Source organism: Zosterops lateralis (genome assembly GCF_965231275.1).
Source record: "Zosterops lateralis genome assembly, chromosome: 1".
Lineage (NCBI taxonomy): Eukaryota > Metazoa > Chordata > Aves > Passeriformes > Zosteropidae > Zosterops > Zosterops lateralis.
The window spans coordinates 36,367,521-36,386,961 of record NC_139762.1 but is presented as its reverse complement, the minus strand read 5'-3'; the positions used below and the strand labels follow the sequence as shown (position 1 = coordinate 36,386,961).

The 19,441-nt window shown below is 42.7% G+C and overlaps 2 protein-coding genes across 2 annotated transcripts in view; one reads left to right on the top strand and one right to left on the bottom strand.

Moving 5' to 3' along the window:
• Positions 1–3,480, top strand: part of COLQ (collagen like tail subunit of asymmetric acetylcholinesterase) — a 44,744-nt gene extending 41,264 nt beyond the window's left edge. Inside the window, exon 18 of the mRNA XM_083879268.1 lies at positions 683–3,480. Within this exon, the coding sequence (XP_083735394.1) occupies positions 683–752 (70 nt within the window). The 3' untranslated portion in view covers positions 753–3,480. The remainder of the gene's footprint in view (positions 1–682) is intronic.
• A 7,781-nt stretch (positions 3,481–11,261) lies between these two features.
• PLEKHA8 (pleckstrin homology domain containing A8) overlaps positions 11,262–19,441 on the bottom strand; it is a 31,932-nt gene continuing 23,752 nt past the window's right edge. Inside the window, exons 13-14 of the mRNA XM_083873571.1 lie at positions 19,345–19,406; positions 11,262–18,411 (exon numbers count right to left, since the gene is read on the bottom strand). Coding sequence (XP_083729697.1) covers positions 18,214–18,411; positions 19,345–19,406 — 260 coding nt within the window. The 3' untranslated portion in view covers positions 11,262–18,213. The remainder of the gene's footprint in view (positions 18,412–19,344; positions 19,407–19,441) is intronic.

Genomic DNA, 19,441 nt, shown 5'->3' with positions numbered 1-19,441 from the left:
GCTGCTTAGTCCACAGCTTGATGTTATGGATGGGTTGTTCACTTAGAAATTCCACCAATAAAAACTAATTTAAATTCTTATTAACATCTCTGGTCAGATCTTCAGAAGGTTGAGTCACTGAGCAGTGACTCAGTTTAAGTCAGAAAGGCAAAATCTCTGTTTTTCCTTATTCTGCAATGACTCTTCAATTTACTTTTTTAAAAAAATATTTCAAATGTGGGAATGTGTCACTCTCATTATTTCAAGTACATGAAAAAGAAGTTAAAGGACAGGCACAGTCACGCCTGCTGAAGCTATCGGGAGCAACTGGAAAAGCACTTAACTCAGAGCCTCAGATATTTTGTTCCACAGCTCCCGTGGGTGAGCGCCAGGACCTTTTGCACCCACCCCCAGGAAATGCTCTAGTCCTGATGCCAACAGGGATTTTATTTTTTTTTTTAATTGACATTACTGGGATTTAAGTCTTCACTCATAGTTTCTCCTGGACTCCTGTTTTGCTGACAGAGGAGAACACAGTCAAGAACTGATGAAAATTGCCCTCCTATTTTGTTTCCCATATGTTGCTGCATGTGCGTATTCTGAGGTTCTTCACTCCTACAGAGAGTTACATCCAGGAACTGTGTAACTGAACTATACCATGCTTTGAAACTGAGATATTTATTCTAGGTCTCTTTTATTCTAGGTCTTATGGAAAATTGCGATGCACTTCTTACTGCTACATTGACTCCACACAGTGTCGATACTTCACATGAGGGGAGCAGAGGTGGGTAGCATCCCACCTGTAGCAGGTGCTGAGTGCTACACTATCATCTATCCAAGAAGGACTGGGACAAAAAACCACCCCACCCACTTCTGGGAAAACAAACAAAAACACATCATGCTGCTGATGGCCATTTTGAGATTTTTTTTTAATATAAATTTGCCAGATAGGGAAAAATAGGACCACTGCATCCTGTCTTAATAGAGAAATAAATGTCAAACAGTGTGTGCCAGTGGGACTTCCATGTGGCTATGGATGGCTCTTCATCACAAAAGCGACATTAAACTACTGGAAGCTGAGTTTCATTAACCAGGAATATCGTGTAACAATTATGTGTAACAATTACCTCGACTTAGCACTGTTAAACCCGAATATAATCTCTTTAGGGGTTTTGTCTTTAACCCTTCTCTGCATAAACACAAAGCATATCTTGGATGCGGTGTTTAGAAGGACTTTCTCCTTTATTACAATGTGAACTTAGCAAGTGTTGTATCCACAAGAGATTACTTCAACAACTGTAAGGTTACCAATTCTCCTTCATTGGTCAAAGGAGTTAAAGTTCTTTCAGAATCAGCAAATCAACCAAATAAGCTGGTTAACATCACCTTCAGGTGAAGGTGTTGTCTGTGTGTGTCTGCACTACAAGAAGTCACAGGAGGCCTGCAAAACACACCACAAAGGACAAACTGGACAAATAAACTGTGAAATAGCCAAGAAGTTCTCTCCCAAGAGAAAATCAGACAAGGGAAGGTAAAGAAGGAATATATATCTGTATTTTCTCCTCTGTGCCAAGTTGGTTGGGCTCTGCCTGACCCCAAGGGGCTGGGACAGCATTGGTTCCCTGCCTGAAACCATGGCCATGTACACATTGTCTTCTCTCTGGTGTCCACACTGGAAGGTCTTTGCATTTGCAACCCCTTGTCCACCCTGCCATCATCATTCAATTCCCAGTTATCCCTGTGCTCCCTCCCCCTCTGCCACTGGCTGTTTCCACCACGGTGTACCCCAGCGTGCATGCTCACTTTTGTATCACTGTAAATCAGACTGCAGAGTAACGCACTTATAGATGGTCAGTCATGCAATGTACATGTGGGTTTTGCTTTTTGGGAAGGTCTGTCAACTATATCAGCTCTGATTTGAGTCAGGGTAATTATATGCTTATTTATTAGCAAGTAGTAAAGAGCAAATTTCACACAGAAAGCGTATTAAATGTTACGTGACAAAGAGTCTGTAACATAAAATGAAACCAAGAATGTACAGAATTCAGGATTAAAGCCTTAAAACTAGGCATTATTTTCATACAAGCCACTCTTTCCTGCTTTGTGGCAAATGTTGTACAGGACTGTGTGAAATGTGTGAGTTATCTGTGCCAGAGACAGCATTACAACAGCTGCACTGACACTGGCACTTCTGTAGAGGTTAAATAAAGGTGGGTGTTGTGTTATAATGACAATGCATTAAAGCAGTCAAGAAACACATGCAACTTTTACCACCCACTAGAAGACTTTAACTATGCATGTATAAAGTGATATTGGAAATCACGAATTAGCAACAAAAAAAAAGAAAGAAAATTAATGTACTCTTCTTGACTATCACTTACCTGGGCTATTTATGTTGCTATGAAGCCAAGTCACCAGCATTTGTAGCCCAGTTCAACAGTTTGTTTTTTTTCTTAACTGAGGTCTTAATAAAAGGTCTAGGAACCACTGGGACAAGAAAATTGACACAAACTCTGGAAATCTGGGCACTAGCACAGCTGCCTTTTCAATTTCCTGTGCTTGTGCAAGCTGTGGGTTCCAGCACTATGACACCATGAGGAGTAGGCTTCATGTTGTTGGGAGGTTCTCAAGGACGGACACACTCCCAGCAGAATGTCCTGCTGGCAATCCTTCCAGCTGAATCTCTGGCAGCATCTGCTGGTGTTGCTATCCTGGGCTTGGAGACACTTCATCTGAACTACTGACCTTCTCCAAGGAGTTAATCTCAACCCCCCAAAAAGGCTGGAGTCACTGAGAAGCTTGGTAATTCCAGTGGCCCTTCACCTTCAGTTTTCAGTTGGATAATTTTTAGTTAAAAGCTCCTACCTCCAAAGGACATTGAAATAACAAAGCATGTGCATGGGTCATAAAATATATATACAGGAGATGTGATCACCCAGGTAAAACTACTGTGTTGCACATGTTCAGAAAAGGGGCCTATCAGTCTGGTCAGTCTGGGAACACTTTCAAAGCATGAATTTTAAATGGACAAAGCAACATAAAATACAAGAATAAAAAAAAAGTTTCATACTACCATTACTGTTTTGTTCCCCTCAGAAGATAAAGCATGAGAAGGTGTAAAGTATATATGATTTAAAATGCTGCAAAAGAAATAATTTGTCCTCATTTCTGACATACCTGATTTATTATTAATTGGGTATTCTTCAGCTGGGTGATGCCTGGTCTGCTGCAAGTTGTCTTCCCTCCTTCTCTGAGTTTGGGAACTTAACACATTGTGCCAAAACTGGTTCAAAAGTAAATTGGAATATTTCAGTTCATTGGACTTTTGTAGCAGCAAACGCTTATGGGAGAGTTTTATAATGATTTAGTATGCAACTCCAGGCAAGTACAAAGCATTATGCCATGCATTGTATTCATGTACACAAAAAATCCAGCTTGCACTTAATATATGATGAAATATATGTAATTACCTACTGTGTGTATTAGCAGCTCATGTCAATAAATCATGCTACCTTAGTTCCCCTATGTCCTTACTTTCACTTATTTAATTTTGGGTTTAACAGCATGTTTTTTAAATATAATTACCTAGTTTAAGATGCTGGGGAGGAAAAAACACCTCTTTTCCCATGCCTGCTGCCTCTCCCTGCCTGCCGTGGGATCCGGTTCTGTGTGGGCACAGTGATGAGTGCACAGCCTGGGAGTGTGACTGTGCACTCCTGCTCCTGGGCTTGCTGCTGCCTCATCCCCAAAATGACCCCTGCAACATGACATGGGCAGAACAGCTCCACTTCCATTGATTTCTGATTGGAATCTGTAGTGTACTTGCTTTTAATAAGGCTTTGGGCTGTGGTTTCGGGATTATCTCCTCCTGGTACCTGATAATGTATTTACTGGCTGCTTTGTGACTCTGTAGCAGGGGCTGAGCTCATGGCTGTGGAACAGAAAGCAACAGCCTCAGGTGCTGATGGACAATGGGAATAGTGATGTTGGCACCTGGGATTTGGACACTCCTGGAAACTGCCACCCAGGCTTCAAGAAGAGGGTTCTGCCTTGCAGTAGCAACCTGCAAGTCTGTTGTGCCAAGGCTTTTGTGTACAACTGGGGGTTCCAGAGAAGGGCAGTCCTGCCTGTCCCCAGGGGAAAAGGATGTGTATTGACAGATGGAGAATAAGTGAGTCTATTTTCTGCCTGTCTGTCTAAAAATTCAGTTTCTGTGACACTCACCTCTCTGGCACCCAAATGACTACAGTTTCTCCCTTCCCTTCAAATTGTTCAAAATCGTAGCTGTCAAGGCTGTCCTTGCCCATGAATGTGACCATGCACCTCATCTCCTTTCTTTCTTCTTATTTCCCCTAAAGACACCAAAGCTTTGTAGCATCCTGAAAACTCTGCAAAACCCTTGCTGGTCTGCTGACTTTCATCAGCTTCTCATTCAGTCTCTCACACCATCTCTTTCCTAACATTTTCTGCTTTTGATAGCCCTGCCATATGTCACAGCAAAGTCCTTTGGTCATGGTCCTTACCTTCTAAAAATTGTAGGATGCATCTTCCACTTCAGCCCCACTCACTTGTACAAGGAGGGAGGGGATTATCCATAAACTGTGAGTCCCCAGGAACTGTCCTTGAGCACTAGCTGCTTATGAGGAATAACAGTAATAAGTCCCCTGTTAGCTGCATTTGGGGGACAATTCAATACACTTGGCTGCCATATACAGTCAGGAGATGTATTTTAAAAAGATGACCAAAATAAACCCAAGAGAAGGAAATCAGTGGCATGCTGTGGTTCTTTGATGATATTTAAGTCTATCATGCAGAACGCTGCAAGGAGATGTTTAAAGAGCGGTTGAAAAAATTAATTCTAATAATAGCTGTTGGAAACATTTTAATTCACAAAGGGTGAGGCAATAAGAACACTTACTAACAAACTTTCAAGTACTTTCTCTGATAGCTTTTGCCTAAGGAGAGGGATATGGCAAAGCAAGGATCCCTTCCCTGGAAACCATTCCCTTGCAAGGAAAGTGCAGAATAATGAGTTATTAAACTACTCACGGGCAGCATAAGGTACTGGCAAAAGGACAGACAACTGGTGAATGCAAAATTTGGATCAGGAATTTGGATCAGAGCAACTGATGTTTATTAATCTCGTAAGAGACCATACAACTTATAAACCATTGGAGCACTTCCAGACCTTTACCAAAGAGAAAAAAGGAACAAAGCCTAAGCAAATGAGCCATTCGTGTCTTTGATTAACACAGTCAGTGAAAAACACCCTCAATATTAATATGTGCAGTTACATGTCCAGCAGTGTGCTATATGCAGAAAGCTGGTGTCACTCCAGGGCTGAAAAGGCCAGAGTAAAGCCTGGGCATATGTTTTCATTGCATCAGTAATTACTGGGGCATTTAGGAGGATGGCCCTGAACCAGCCCAGCCAGGGAAGGCTGCATTTGAAAGAATTGCCAGGACAAATTATATTAGAGTGTACTCCTGATGGAAATTACATTAGTGGCTACTTCCCTCCCTCCATCTCCAACAAAATCTTGGCACTTGAAAGGCACTGAGTTATAGCCCTGGCCTTTTATAGCTTTTAATTCATTCTGACAGTTTCCCTGAGCATCTGAGGGAGGGTCCAGTTTGGATGCATAATCTTCTCTAGTGACAGAGAAGAGGGATTAAACAGACATATTTTGCTGCAGCCTTCCCACACACTACTGAGAAAGTAGCCCTCCTGCATAGAGTGCTGCTCAGGTTTTTCTTTGGAAAGGAGTGGGAAGGAGAATAATGGAGCTGAATGCCTCAAAATCCCAGATAGCAAAGCCAAGAGATGCAGCTGGGCATTGCATGGAGCAGGAGCCACTCTGGCCCGTGTGGCCAGGGTGGAAGGGGGCCCCATGCTGCCACATGTACACCAGGGCATCTCATGTTCTTCAGGAAAAGCTGTCTGCAGGGCTGTCCCCAGGGCTAGTGCTGCTGGTGGCATCTTCTGCAGGACACAGAGAAGGACAAAGCACTCCCTGAGCTGTTTTGCAGGTGCAGCTGGGAGCCAGCCTGGCTGATCTGTGATAACACAAACACAGAGGTTCGACAGAGCAGGAATCTGAGTTAATGGCACAATAAATCAGCCAGGAGGAAGAGGAGGTAACATTAACCTACTCACACAGCAGCATGTTTAGTATATTTAGAAACTTGGCAACTGATGACCCTCTCTTCGCTGGTCTAAAGTGTCACCATTCAATGAGTCAATAAACTGACATCAGCATTAAATTCAAGCTCATGGCAAGGTGTCTTTGACCCTTTGAACCAGGAATGGAGGGAGGTTTAAGAATTCATCTTTAAGAGCAGTCAGAGCCCTGCCAGGGTCCCTAGCACCCTCTGTAGGGTAAATAGGGGAGTTGGTGTTGATGGTTATTCACTGTCACCCTCCTGAGAGGAAGAGACACCACTGAAGCACTACAGACTGCTGCCTTACACTGTGGAAATGCAGGCATGTAACACTTATTTTCCTTTGCCCTTCTAACCAGAACCTCCCCAGTTTGGTGGAGCAAGGAGAGAACCACTCAAGAACCCCATCTGTTCCCCAAACCCTTTGTGGGATTCCAGAAACTCTTCAGTGACTGATTTTGTTTGGAACAGAAGAGCTGCCATTGCTCCCTGCCTTGCTCATTTCAATTAACTACTTATCCCTGTGAAACTCATCATGCATGAGTTGGGAAGAGGCTGTGCCGGGGCAGGTTATGTTTGGTGCTTCCCATGCCTTCCTCTCAGAGGTTATTTGATGGACAAATGGGGAAATAGAGGAGCCTGGCAACCCTGATGCTTCACAGCAATGTAAATTTTTTTTACACATTTCCGCTGGGTTTAATATTTTGCCTTCCTGGCACTACTGCTGTGAGGACAGGATGTGCCAGGAAAGGGTACATTGAGGACCGCTCAGGTTTTGAGTTGTTAGCAGATAAAGGGGAGGATGACTGATGAGAGGCGAGAACAGGTGAGAACAGGCAACTGAACTGGCTGGTGGAAATGTGTATATTATGGGCCAAGATCCACAGGGGGACTGGTTGTGAAATACAGTGAAATGCTGGGTTTAAACTGTGATGCCCCAGTACATTCAGATAAACCATCATAAAGCACGTGATGGCTGTAGTGACAAGTTGTTGTTTTGCTGTCATTTGAGCAGAGGTTGGTTGTCAAACCCAGTGGCAGCCCCAAAGCAGAGGCATGGGAGCAGTGGGGAAAAGCCAGCAGTCTCACTGGTCCTGGTGGGCGCAGTGAAGGGCAGAGAGGCTTGCTCTGTGCCAGGACTTTTTGAGCAAGACAATATCTGGTGTGAAAGGCTGCAGGATTACAGCTTCTAAATAAAGGTCTGAGAGCTGTACCTGTTGCTGCCTGAGGTCAGCAAGTTCTGCCTTATGCTGCCTGAGACTGAGCTGTTATGCTGACCTAAAGATGTCAAATATTTGTCCTCTGCTCCACACTATCACATTATTTGATGAGCAGTTATGTCCTGTAGGTTTGTCAGGGAGTTCCCACGTGTCAGGGATGATTAAACTGCCGCGATGGGCCTATGGAATAAATAGCTCGACGTCAGACAGTTTGTACTGAGTATTGGCAAGGAAGAAGCAAGCCCTAAGGACATGCAAATAATGTCTTTATTCCTCCTGCGTTCAGCAGACAAGTAGCTGTCAGGCCATTTGCAAGGGGAATTCCCTGCTCTCTCTAGCAGTACTACTCCTGTATTTTGCAGCCCTGAGAATAGCAACTTCTTTAAGGCAAGACTCCCTCCGCAATTTTTTTTTTTTTTTGGTCTCTTTCTGTTTTAATAAAAAGGTGATAACAAATAGCTATCTTGTTTTTATGTGTTCTTAGGCATCTCCATCAACAGAGCAGAAAGCAGAGCTCCATTTGAGATGGTTGGTAGACAAAAAAAATATGAATGTGGACACATGAATCCTCTCCCTGGATGGATAACAGCTACATACCCACAGGCTGGGAACATTGCCTGATGATACAGGGTTAAGAAAATGTAAATTAATATTTAATTGCTTTATCCAAAGCGGAAGGGCTTGGATAGAAGGGAATCCTATTTCAGAAGGAGGGTGGTCTCGATATATGAACTCTCCACACAAGACTTATATAAGTAAACAAAGTGCTATATAAAGAAACTTCTCAGCTGGCTGACACAAAGCATGCCCAAGTGCTTTGAAATAGTCCAGGGGTTTACCCCAGATTCTGCCCAGGGGCTGGTTTGAGCCCCAGAGGAGAGCAGCCTGCCCAAGGTGACTGATGAAGTGTGAGGTGGGGATAAATAACAGTGACTATTTATATGCTGAGAGTGCACTGTAGATGGAAGGTGAGAGAATATAGATCCTTAAAAGACTCGGGGAAGGAAAGAGAATTTAATAAGCTGGACTGTAGAAAACAAACAGTGAAATGTCCTGGCATGGTCCTCTGAGTTACTGGGACGTTCAGTACACCCTGGCAAGGAGAGAAGCACGTGCAAGAAGGTTCCTGTGCTGGTGCATCTGCTGAGGCAGAACTGTCAGTGCCTCACAGCACGGCCCTGGTGTGAGGCCCTGGCACAGAACTGAGCTGTGTGGGAGAGGAGGCCTCTTGCTCTTGATGAGGGGGCTTTTGGCAAGAAAGCCTCTCCCAGCTGCCCCAGGGCTGGGAGAGGTGCAGGTTTCACAGACATCCACAGCACTCTGCTGCACCCAGCCATGTCCTGCTGGGGCAGAGCTGCTCCGTTGGTTTGGGAAAGCTGGCTGCTGCTCCCTTGGGTGCTGCATGGAGCGCTGGGCTCAGCCAGTGTCGAGTACCTGAGGCCAGAGATCCGATGTCACATTTGGGAGAGAGCGAGGTGGGCGAGGAGGCAGCACAGGCTGCACTGCCCAGCTCCTCCTGCCTGCAGGAAGAGGCTGGGTACCAGCTGCTAAGCAAGAAAGCAAGTGGAAAACTATGACCTATAGGAAACTACGTGAGGCACGTCTGGTCTCTGAAGACTACTGATGAGCTGGCTATACCAACACTGGAAACAGATGCTAAACTGATTGGAAATTATTTTGGCAGAAAGCCATAGCTGGAGCAGGAGCGCTGGTACAAACAAATTAATACAAAATGCATTTCAAAGTCTCAGATCTGTTTGATTTTTGGGAAGATAGTGAACTGCTCTCTCTTTGGCATTGCTGTAGGGCTTTGCACAGGCCACACACCAGTGCATCTTGCTGAAACAGTGAGGTACAGGCAGAGAAAGCCGACGAATGCTGCTGGTTGGCACCAAAATCCACTGGGGAAACAGCATCTTAGTGAAGATCCTTGGCTGATAGCTCAGAAAGGATAGGAGTATTACCAATTTCAGCTCCTCCTCCTGCAGGCAGAACTCCTGCACTCATGGTGACACCTTCACTTGAGTTGTGGGTAAACAATGAAAGACCCTGGAGAAATTTTACCAGACCTTGTAAGCCAGGACACTGGCAAAGAAATACAGGTTGATAAAAGGTGGAGCCTAGGGGAATGCCAGAACACAACAAAAGCTGGAAAAGCCTTTTTCCCTAATCCCTAAAGTTGGGGATTGAGCCTGTAGTGCCATCAGTGCAGCTTCTCTGAGAACCATCCACTCCCAGAGGCAGGGCAAGGAAGGTGGAAGCTTTCTAAGGCTGTGGGGTTTTTTTGTTTGTTTGTTTTTTCAGCAACACACAAGAAACAAAACTAAAACCTGTGTTAGATACAGGAGGAGTGGAACAAATATCTGTTCATTAAGAAATATATTTGGGTCAATGCACTGAAATATTAGGAAAAAACACATGGTGACATCTTGGACAAAGGCATCCAAATGGACAGCCAGACACTTCACTTGGTTGCAGCCCATGTCTGGAAATGTACTTCAGTGTCTCCTGAAATTCCTCTTCTCAGTCCTCATACTTGTGCTTGGTTCTTACTCTACCAGTTCTTGAATGATAAAACTTTTCTCCTCATGGCTAAAATTCAGGGAACAACTTTGCATAAACATATTAAACTGATGTTTAAAACCTGTATTCCAGGTTTTGCTATAGTGCTGAATTATGGTCCCATAACTGTGCATTTCAATAGCTTTTTATTTCCTAGAGGTCAGCAAAACTGCATGCCAGCCTCATGCTGCCCACAGAGTAGGCAGGGTTTCTAACTGGGCTAAAAGGAAACCAGTCCACTGAAGGTTGCAGTGGTCATAGCTTTGGTGCTGTGAGCTTGCACTGTATCTCCCTCTCAAAATCAGAAAACAGTTTTTACCCATACAGATGAACCCTAAGGAAAAAGAATATTTAGGGATATTTTGGTTATTACAGAATCTAATGTGGCCTCTTTGACCTTCCCATTTTAACACCAGCACCTGTGTGTTCCTACAAACCCTACATGCTCAGCACACCAATTTCTTATTTTGAACTATGGATCTAGATTCCTGCAGGGACAGGAATGTAGCAGCCAGTATCACATCCCCTGACCTTTACTAACAAATATGGCAAACTGTCAAAGCTGGAGCTCTTTCTGCAGTGCATCTGAGATCCTGTCATGGCAACAGATCTGCTTTTCTAATGAGCAGAAGTTGCAGTTAGGTGACACTTGCCTGGGAGGTATCTTTTTGTGCATGGGATTTTTACCAGAACATGCAGTGCTGCTGGTCTGGCTGTTCAGGAGAACAAGGTAGTTTGCAGAGGTGACTGAACGACTCAGGCTCAGTCCTGATTGAAACAAATTCCTGGCATTTGCAAGGATGATGCTCTGGGGCCAACTGCAATTAGAAGGATTCAGAATCTGCTGTATCCCAGAGGAGACAGCAGCTCTGGATGAACAGTGCTGCTGCAATAGGATACATACACCAGCCACAGGGCTGGTTAGGCACAGGCAAGAGCTCTTCTGCAGCTGAGAAAATGCCCCTGCCACAGCCTAGCTGTCTGCCTGGTTGTTGCCATTTAACAGAGGGACTTGCCCTTGCTAGAGACACACGACTGGGTATCACAGGTCTGCTGTCAGGTCCGTGCTGTCTTCAGAGGGAGAAAGAAAAGGGAGAGGAAAGAGATATGTTCCACCCACATTAAGGAGCACCAGCCCTTTCTGCATCTCGAGATCACCACACAGGAGTTTCTGAAGTCTTTGAAATCCCTATGGAAAAGATTCAAGTCCAAGGAATGTATTACATGTAATTTGAAAACACACATTCCTCTCATACTGCCCAGCTGGGTTTTGTAACTACAATCTTCACACATTTACACTGGCCAATGACCCACAACCATGTGCCAGACACAGCTTTTATTCTCGCAGTCTGAACAGGCTTCATGTGTGCTAACATTCTTCATACAAAGATACATACAGGCAGTTTCTGTCAACCAGAAAAATACTGGTTCTGACTGTTCACACAGTACTCATAACAAATGGAGTCCTGAAGAGCACCTTAGGCCCTATACTGCAATAAAAGAAACAAAATCCATGCAAGGAGAAAACGAGATTTAAAAGCATGCTTATTTAAAATAAGTTTATTATAATGAAATAATATAAAAGTCTGTCAAAGTCTTAACAATGCTCCAAAGGAAGAGACAGATGCCGTATGATTTGAGAGATGATGCAGACTGGAAACTTCAGAGTATTTCAGACTGAACTACTTATGACAGTACAATTTGTGCAAAGCTTACACTGAGAGAGGTGATTTGGGGGGCACAAACAAGCCCTTAGAATTCAGTAAATTTAAAGTGTGAGGCAATATACCTTCTCTTTGTCTTTAAATGTGTTTCAGTATGTATATGTTTTAGTATGCAAAGTAAGGCTTACATTAAGTTTAGCTTGACATTGATAAAAATGTATGCCCAAAACTGGCTTGAAAAAAAGAAAATAGGAAACCACAAAAGCAAGCAGCCCTGGTTTTCAGTTTAATCATTGAATTCTGGAATGCAATTTACTCATTTAGTTTCAAGCAGACATAAATCTCAAACTTTCAACATGGCTTTAAATAAAGGAATCAATAACTTTTGGACCCCTTGAATGCTGAAATGCAAAAGAAAGTTGGCATACTTAGTGTTAGGCAGAAATAAGGAAATGAAAACAAGGAAGTTTCATATTCAAAAAATCCAGCTTTTGCACATCTGAAGTATGTGGGGGAGAAATCTTACACCAAGAAAGGGATATTAAAAATGATGGTCTAAGACTGCATTTTGAAGAACTGCATGCCAGTGGGATTGTGCATGTGTGTTTAAGTGAAGCATATGCCTATGTCATAACTTCAAAACAAGTCGTTAAATCCTTGTGTCAACTGTGAGCAGGATCAGCTATGGCCTGGGTTTGCTCAGAGCCAGTAAGTGCACTATGACACCCTTCCTGCACGAGGGAGGTTTTATATTGCTTAGAGCAAGCAGAAGTTTGCAGGGTTTGTTCACCAGGGGGCTACAGAGGGCAGCAACAAGGCATGAATTCAGTTATTTCCACATTGCTTTGTTTTGTTTCATTATCTGCACTATGCAGGCAAGAGAAGATAGATAAGGAAACTAAAACAACAAAATAAAACAACAAAACCAAAAAACCTAGTGCTTTCACTTCTGTAAGGCAGAACATCCAAGTCTGAAATGTCCCAATTTACACTGCCTGCCAAAGAATTAATTTCTGAATATCCAACTTTGTATTTGCATGCCTTACAACACATCCTGCTTTGCTCTGATAGCAACAGCTTTGATGGCAAAGCAGATGACAATGGATACAAAGGAAGGACCAGGTGAGGAAAAAGGTCAAGACAGACAGAAAAAGGTCAGACAGGTAGGAACATGCTAATGATCTTTCCTGGTGTCTGAAAGTTTAAGCTTCCCTAAAGATTTTCAGAAAAGCTGAAGTGACAATGGTTAAAAGGTCCAGCATATGGACGTATGTAGCCTTTATTTCTATAATGGTCTACACTGTCCCTTTGCCAAAGCAGGCTGCAAACACCTGGGGCAGATTTTAGGCATACTTTTTATATGTCCAACCAACCAAGCAACACCTTTCAAACTAGGAAAGATTTTAAAAGTGAACAGCTGTTACTTAAATCCTGATGATACTTTACAAAAAGCTTGTAAGTGAAGGTACATGGCCCTTAACTTTAAATGCATCTGTTAAAAGGGGATCCACAGCACAACAGTATCAAGACAGGATGTTTAAATGACTTGTTATGTTTACACTGAAGCACTTGAGTATGCAGTTCATATTCTACAATTGTAATGTCACAGAACTCCAACGTGGAACTGAGTATGGTGTCTTGAAATAGCAGAGGGGACTCCAGAACATAGCTTGTTTTAAAAAATACAAAACACAAAATAAATAAAATAAATAAAAGTGTCTGATTGCTAAGCAGAACTCAACTGAAATTGAGAGCTCTGCTCTAATGCCAATGAAATTATATAACAAAGACATGATCTCTATTCAAATATGCTGACAGCAATTATTCAGTACTAGATAGCATTTCTATCAGATTGCTTTGGGATTTACCATGTCTCAGCAAGGATGCACACTGCATGGACACTATGTCTCATATCTGTATCAGAGTTCTACACTCAGCTATACTAACTTCACAAAAAGCAGCCTTACTTCCCTCTAGGGTAAGGCTGTGATTACTCTTATTTCACCTTGGGTAAGTAAAATCCCTGAGAATATGCAACTGTTAGACATTAAAGGAAACACCCAAACACATTTCTAAAGGAAAGCAATGCAATACTTCAGACTAGCACAATGTAAGAAACCAAAGCAGTTCATGTAAAGTTTACAGAGCCAGGATGCTGTTATCTGAGAGTCATGTGGATCTCTATCAGTGTGCAGGTCAGTTGTTCATAAATGACAGCCATTAAAAAAACACAACAAAGAAAACAACCCTAACTAATTAACATAACAAGCAAATAAACCAGAAAACACTGACCTTCTCTCCAATTCTAAATTTGAAGGCCAAAAGTTAGTTGCTTGTTCTCTACGATTATTCTAATGAAATGCCATCCTCTCTGCTTGCCAAACTGACACCATAGAAAAAGACTGAGTTGTCTATCAGTGCATTTGCTTCCACTTTGTCATCTGGTCTACTACATCCTGAGAGGTGTAACTTGGAGTTCAGCTCTGCAACATGGGTTTCTTTCTCAGTGGTAGTTTGACTGCAAAGATAGCATTCAGAAGTCTTAGAAGTGCTCAACGCCCTGCAAGAGCGGTGCATGGTGAAGTGCAAGTTTTGAAGGCAAGGAGACCTTGCTGAATTCCTTCTCTGCAAGGCCCCTGTTTAACAACAAGCACAGAGGGGTCTCCTGAAGCCATGGTCTCCTAAAAACATTCTCAAGCACCAATTCCAGAGTTAAGAAAAAAACAACTTTACACAGAAGAGCAAGATGAGAAAGCCTGCTCTGAGGCAGGATGCCATGCTGATTAGAGAATATGTAATATGGAACACTCTCCCTGCTTGTTGGATGACAGAAGAATGGTAGAAGTTAGTAACTGGAGCTGGCAGCCCAATAAAGCTCTTCTTTACCTACAAAATAAAGCCTCCTGATTTTTTGAAACAAATTTTGCATCTGATGCACACCCAACAAACTAGTGGTTTTCCTTCTAGTTAAAAAACAAACCAAGACAAAACAGAAACCCCCAAAATACCTCTAAATACTCTGAGCTGAATATGCTTTCCTACCACTGGAAGAACTTAGAGCAAAAAGCAATTAACTTTTTTTTTTTTTTTGTGATCTGACATGTAATTTCTAGAGAAAAGGGATCTCTTCCTATGACCTAGCTGATATTTTGTGGAAATGTGGTCTCCATTATCTTTCCAGATCATTTAGCTAAAAACTGTTACAGTGAAGTTTCCCACAGAACAGATAAAAACTGTGAGAAAACCACACAGGGTGGAAAGTTGGTTGTTCTGCAGGGGTGGTTTCTTTGGATTCATGGTTAGAAGCAGCAGAAAACTGAATCCCAAAGGCTCTCGGCTTCATTTTTAGCACTGTAGTGAAAATAATTAAATAGAGCTTTGGTCAAAAGTTTTGACTTTGTACTCACATATATACTACTTAATTTAAGAAAATCCACAAAACTAAAACCTGAGTCTTCCTGATCCCTCGAGTACCTGGGAAGTACAGATAGGTAAGACTCAAAGATGACAGAGCAAGAAGTCGCACTATTTAAACAGTCTCTTGGGAATCTGGAGAGGTCCCAGCTGACTGGAAGCTGGCAAGCACTGTTCTGAATTTCAAGAAGGGGAAGAAGAAGGACCCTGGAAATTACAGGCCTGTCAGTCTCACTTCAGTGCCAGGTAAAATCATAGAAAGGATTATTCTGGGAGGTACTGAAAAACACCCGAAAGTCAATGCAGTCATTGGTCATAGCCAGCACAGCTTCATGAGAGGGAAGTCCTGCTTGTTGAAACTGATTTCCTTCTACAACAGGGTAACCCACTTAGTTGATCTAGGATAGCCAGCTGATGTAGTCTTTTTGGATACCAGCAAAGCTTTCTGCACTGTCTCTCATAGTATCCTTCTGGACAGGATGTCCAACACACAGCTCAGTAACCATGTTACATGATCAGTGAGCAACTGCTTCATGGGTTGGGCACAAAGGATTGTTGTGACTCATCAGGCTGGTGCTCTGTCACAAGCGGAGTTCCACATGGCTCCATCCTTGGCCCTGTGCTTTTCAACATCTTTGTAAATGACTTGGACACAGGACTGGAAGGGATGCTAAGTAAGTGTGCCAACAGCACCAAATTGGGAGGAGCTTTACTGGGATTCCCTTGAGGACAGGGAGGCCCTGCAGAGAGACCCTGACAAATTAGAGATGGGTAATCACCAAAAAAACATAAAGTTTAGCAAAGCCAAGTGTCAGATTCTGCACCTGGGACAGGACAGTCCTGGTTATGTGCATAGACAGGAATGAGATACTGGAGAGCAGCACTGCAGAGAGCTCAAGGGGGTCCTGGTCAATGGCAAGTTGAATCTGAGTCAGTGGTGCCCTGGCAGCTGAGAGGGCCAACCCTGTCCTGGGGTCAGGCACAGCATCACCACCAGGGCAAGGGATAGGACTGTCCTGCTCTGCTCTGCTCTGCACTGGGGTGGCCTTACCTCGAGTTCTGGGGACAGTTTTGGGTGCCACAACACAAAAAAGACACAGAACTATCAGAGAGTGTCCAAAGGAGGGACACGAATATGGTGAAGGGTCTGGAGGGGAAGCCTTATGAGGAGGTCACTTGGTTTGTTCTACCTGGAGGAGACTGAGGGGAGACCTTATTATGGTCTTCAACATCCTCACAAGGGGAAGCAAAGGAGCAGACACTGATCTCTTCACTCTCATGACCAGTGACGGGACTCAAGGAAATTACATGAGGCTGAGTCAGGGGAGGTTTAGTTTGGATACCAGGTAAAAGTTTTTCACCCAGAGGGTGATTGGACACTGGAACAGGCTCACCAGGGAAATGGTCTCAGCACCAAGCCCATCTGAGTTCAAGTAGCTTTTGGACAATGCTCTCAGGCACATGGTGGGATTCTTGGGGTGTCCTGTGCAGGGCCAGAAGTTGGGCTTGATGATCCTGACCCCTTGGGTCTCTTCCAACACAGCATATTCTATGACTGTATGAACATCTAATTAGAGTCCTGGTATCTTTCTTTACATAGTAAGCTTGATGTTGGCCTTTTCTTCAAGTATCATATGCTTTTCTTAAAGCTCACAAAGCTAGCTTCTTTAGAAAGGATCAAGTATTCAGTGTGCAGAGGCTCCTGTCACAGAACAATGCAGGGCAGCAGGTCTGCAGTACATTCATTTTACTAACACTGGTTTTAGCTTAGCAAAAGCCAGGACTACTTCTGTGAGTATGGCAACACTGCCTTCTGTATTGATGAAAACTTAGTAATTTTAAGTACCTCACTAGCACAATCTTCTCCCCTCCTGCACATTAGTTAAACTCAGCTTTTTGTACAAAGCTATCTGAAGCCCTAGGTCAACACAGAGGGACCTGCTTATGCCTTGGAGTCAGTAATCCACAGACAGCCTTCTGGTTGGTCATCAACACTATTAGAAATTTTGTCCTTAACCATATCACTAGCTAAAAGGATTTCTTCATTATTTTTAATAGCAGCAATGCTAAGGAACACATTTTTATCTGTATCAGCAAAATGGGGAAAAGGGGAAATCTTTCCTAATTTTTAGTCACTACTAAATAATTTCAAAATTCAAGATTTCTAATTGGTCCCATGTTTAATATCTCCATCACAAATTTTAGCTCCCCCTATACTTTACTTATTTCATGTCTACTTCCATGAAGTTTCTGCCCATAATGACAGTCTAGGAAGGATTTTAATGATATCTGCTTTTCAAACTGCTAGCTGTACACAACTTAAAAGCAAGTATTGCAGTTTTGCATGGATTTGATTCAAGAAACACCTAAAACAGAAAAACCCTCCTAAACTTTAATAAGCCAGCATGATAGACATGATCTTCAAATGCTTGTGTAAAGTACTGTTGAAATTAGCTGGGCTGAGTCTGTGCCAGCAGATTTGTGGTCCACTAGTAGGAGATGGCAGGGAAGCCATAGCATGTACTGGGAACTGGTCAGGGAACACAACATCCTCTCTCAAAGGCTAAACCTTGGGGCCACTCAGACCACCAGTCACATACACCTGTGGTGAAGATCTCTATAGTATTTGGATTAAAATGTTTATTTACTTTAACAAATATTTATGTCATGCAAATATATTATTTGCATTAAAGAGCTTCAACCCAAACTGAGGGACAAACTCACTGCATTATAAGCTGGTGTTTAGCTGTCCTTCTCTTCTGCTACCAGGCTAACAACAAGTCACTATTCTCCTACATCATGGCAGGGAGTGGGAGAGTCAGAGGCAGCAGCACCTGCCTGGGTGCCATGTTGGTAACCCAAAAAGTCTGCTGCATGAGCAGATTTCTCCTCAGGTATGGCAGCAAAGGCCAAATTCTGCTCTGTTACATTTATGAGGTGAAGAGAAGAGGAGGTGCACAGTCAGAAGAGAAACAGTCAAAAACATTCATCATGGACAGTTATGATCCAAAGAGAGACAGTACCTCTGCATTTAAATGCAACACAAGCATAATGAAAAGATAAAAATCACACATACCTTTCCCCCAAAACACTCAACACCCTTCCCACCTGAAAAGATACAATGAACAGAAACAATGTCCCAAAACCAAAATGGAAGAAATTTTTGTCAACAGACACAGTCCCTGAATTTTTAAGATGTGGTCTTGCTGTAGGTCATACCACCTCATCTGACTCCAAACCATGTACTTCATAGAGAGTGTCCAAAATATTTAGCTGCTTTTCCATGGCTGGTAAGTAAATGTTGAGGTCCCTCTGCATTCCTTTGTAAAATGTTTCTTCCTGAGGATCGCACTCATCTACAGACAGAGCTGCCACAAAATCTTCGTACGTTGGAGCTGCCCTTAAAGCTAACTGGGAGAGGAAACAAAGCTTTCAGATTTGCAAAACAGAACAGAAGAAACACAACTAAATCTGGGAAAAACTTCTAAGACTTCTCTTCTCTCTTTGCACTTAGACTGCATAGCTTCAATTTAAACACATGTACATGCATATATTGGGAATTTTAACTAGAAGGGAGGGTAACTTTTTAAAATATTTATTTTTTATTATTTTTGTGCAGATCCCCAGTTTAAGATATCTTCAGAGATGCCTGACTTTTAGAAAGTATCTGTGTATCATATTTTGTATAAATAAATTGAGCATATCAGAAATTAATTAAATACAAACCCCAAATAAAGTATAGTTTGTTAGGGGAGCCCCCAACCCAGTGTTACACACCACCATCAAATTCTCAACACGCTTTTTAGAAAGCTCTCTGCAACAGTTCTGCTTCTCTCAGTCAAAGTCATGATAGCCTGGATGAGGTTTTCCTTTTTCCTTTTGTAATTTCAGTGATAATTTTCCAGTGACAGACACAAGGGGGAGCTGCCAGACTGGACGAAAAATTTCCTCTAGCCAATATATTCTACTTCAACTCCCTACACACACTGCCTGAATGCTCATCATATTCAAAGAGAAATCAATCTTCAAAAAAAAAAAAAAAGCAACCTCAAATCCTCTTTTCTTCATTTAATAGCCCTGCAAGTCTGTGCTCAAAAGCACATAATTAAAAGATTGTGCATGCAAGGGCAATCTGTCTGTTTCATCTATGGAAAGCAGGCTCCATCCTGAAAGTCCAGTACTAAACATAGTGAAAACCACAACCCTCACTTTGAATATAAGGTCTGGCAAAGGAACCTATTGATTTTAATACTTAGAATTTTAACACAGTTTATTAATTACACAGAACATAAGATCACATGAACAAGACCCCCAGCTCTATCAGCAGCCAAGATAAATACTTACCGCAAAGACCCCGCGCACAACCCAACCATGGTGCTGCCGTAACGTCTTTCCATAAGCATTGTCTTAAAGGGAAAAAAATAAAAACAAGAGATAGATG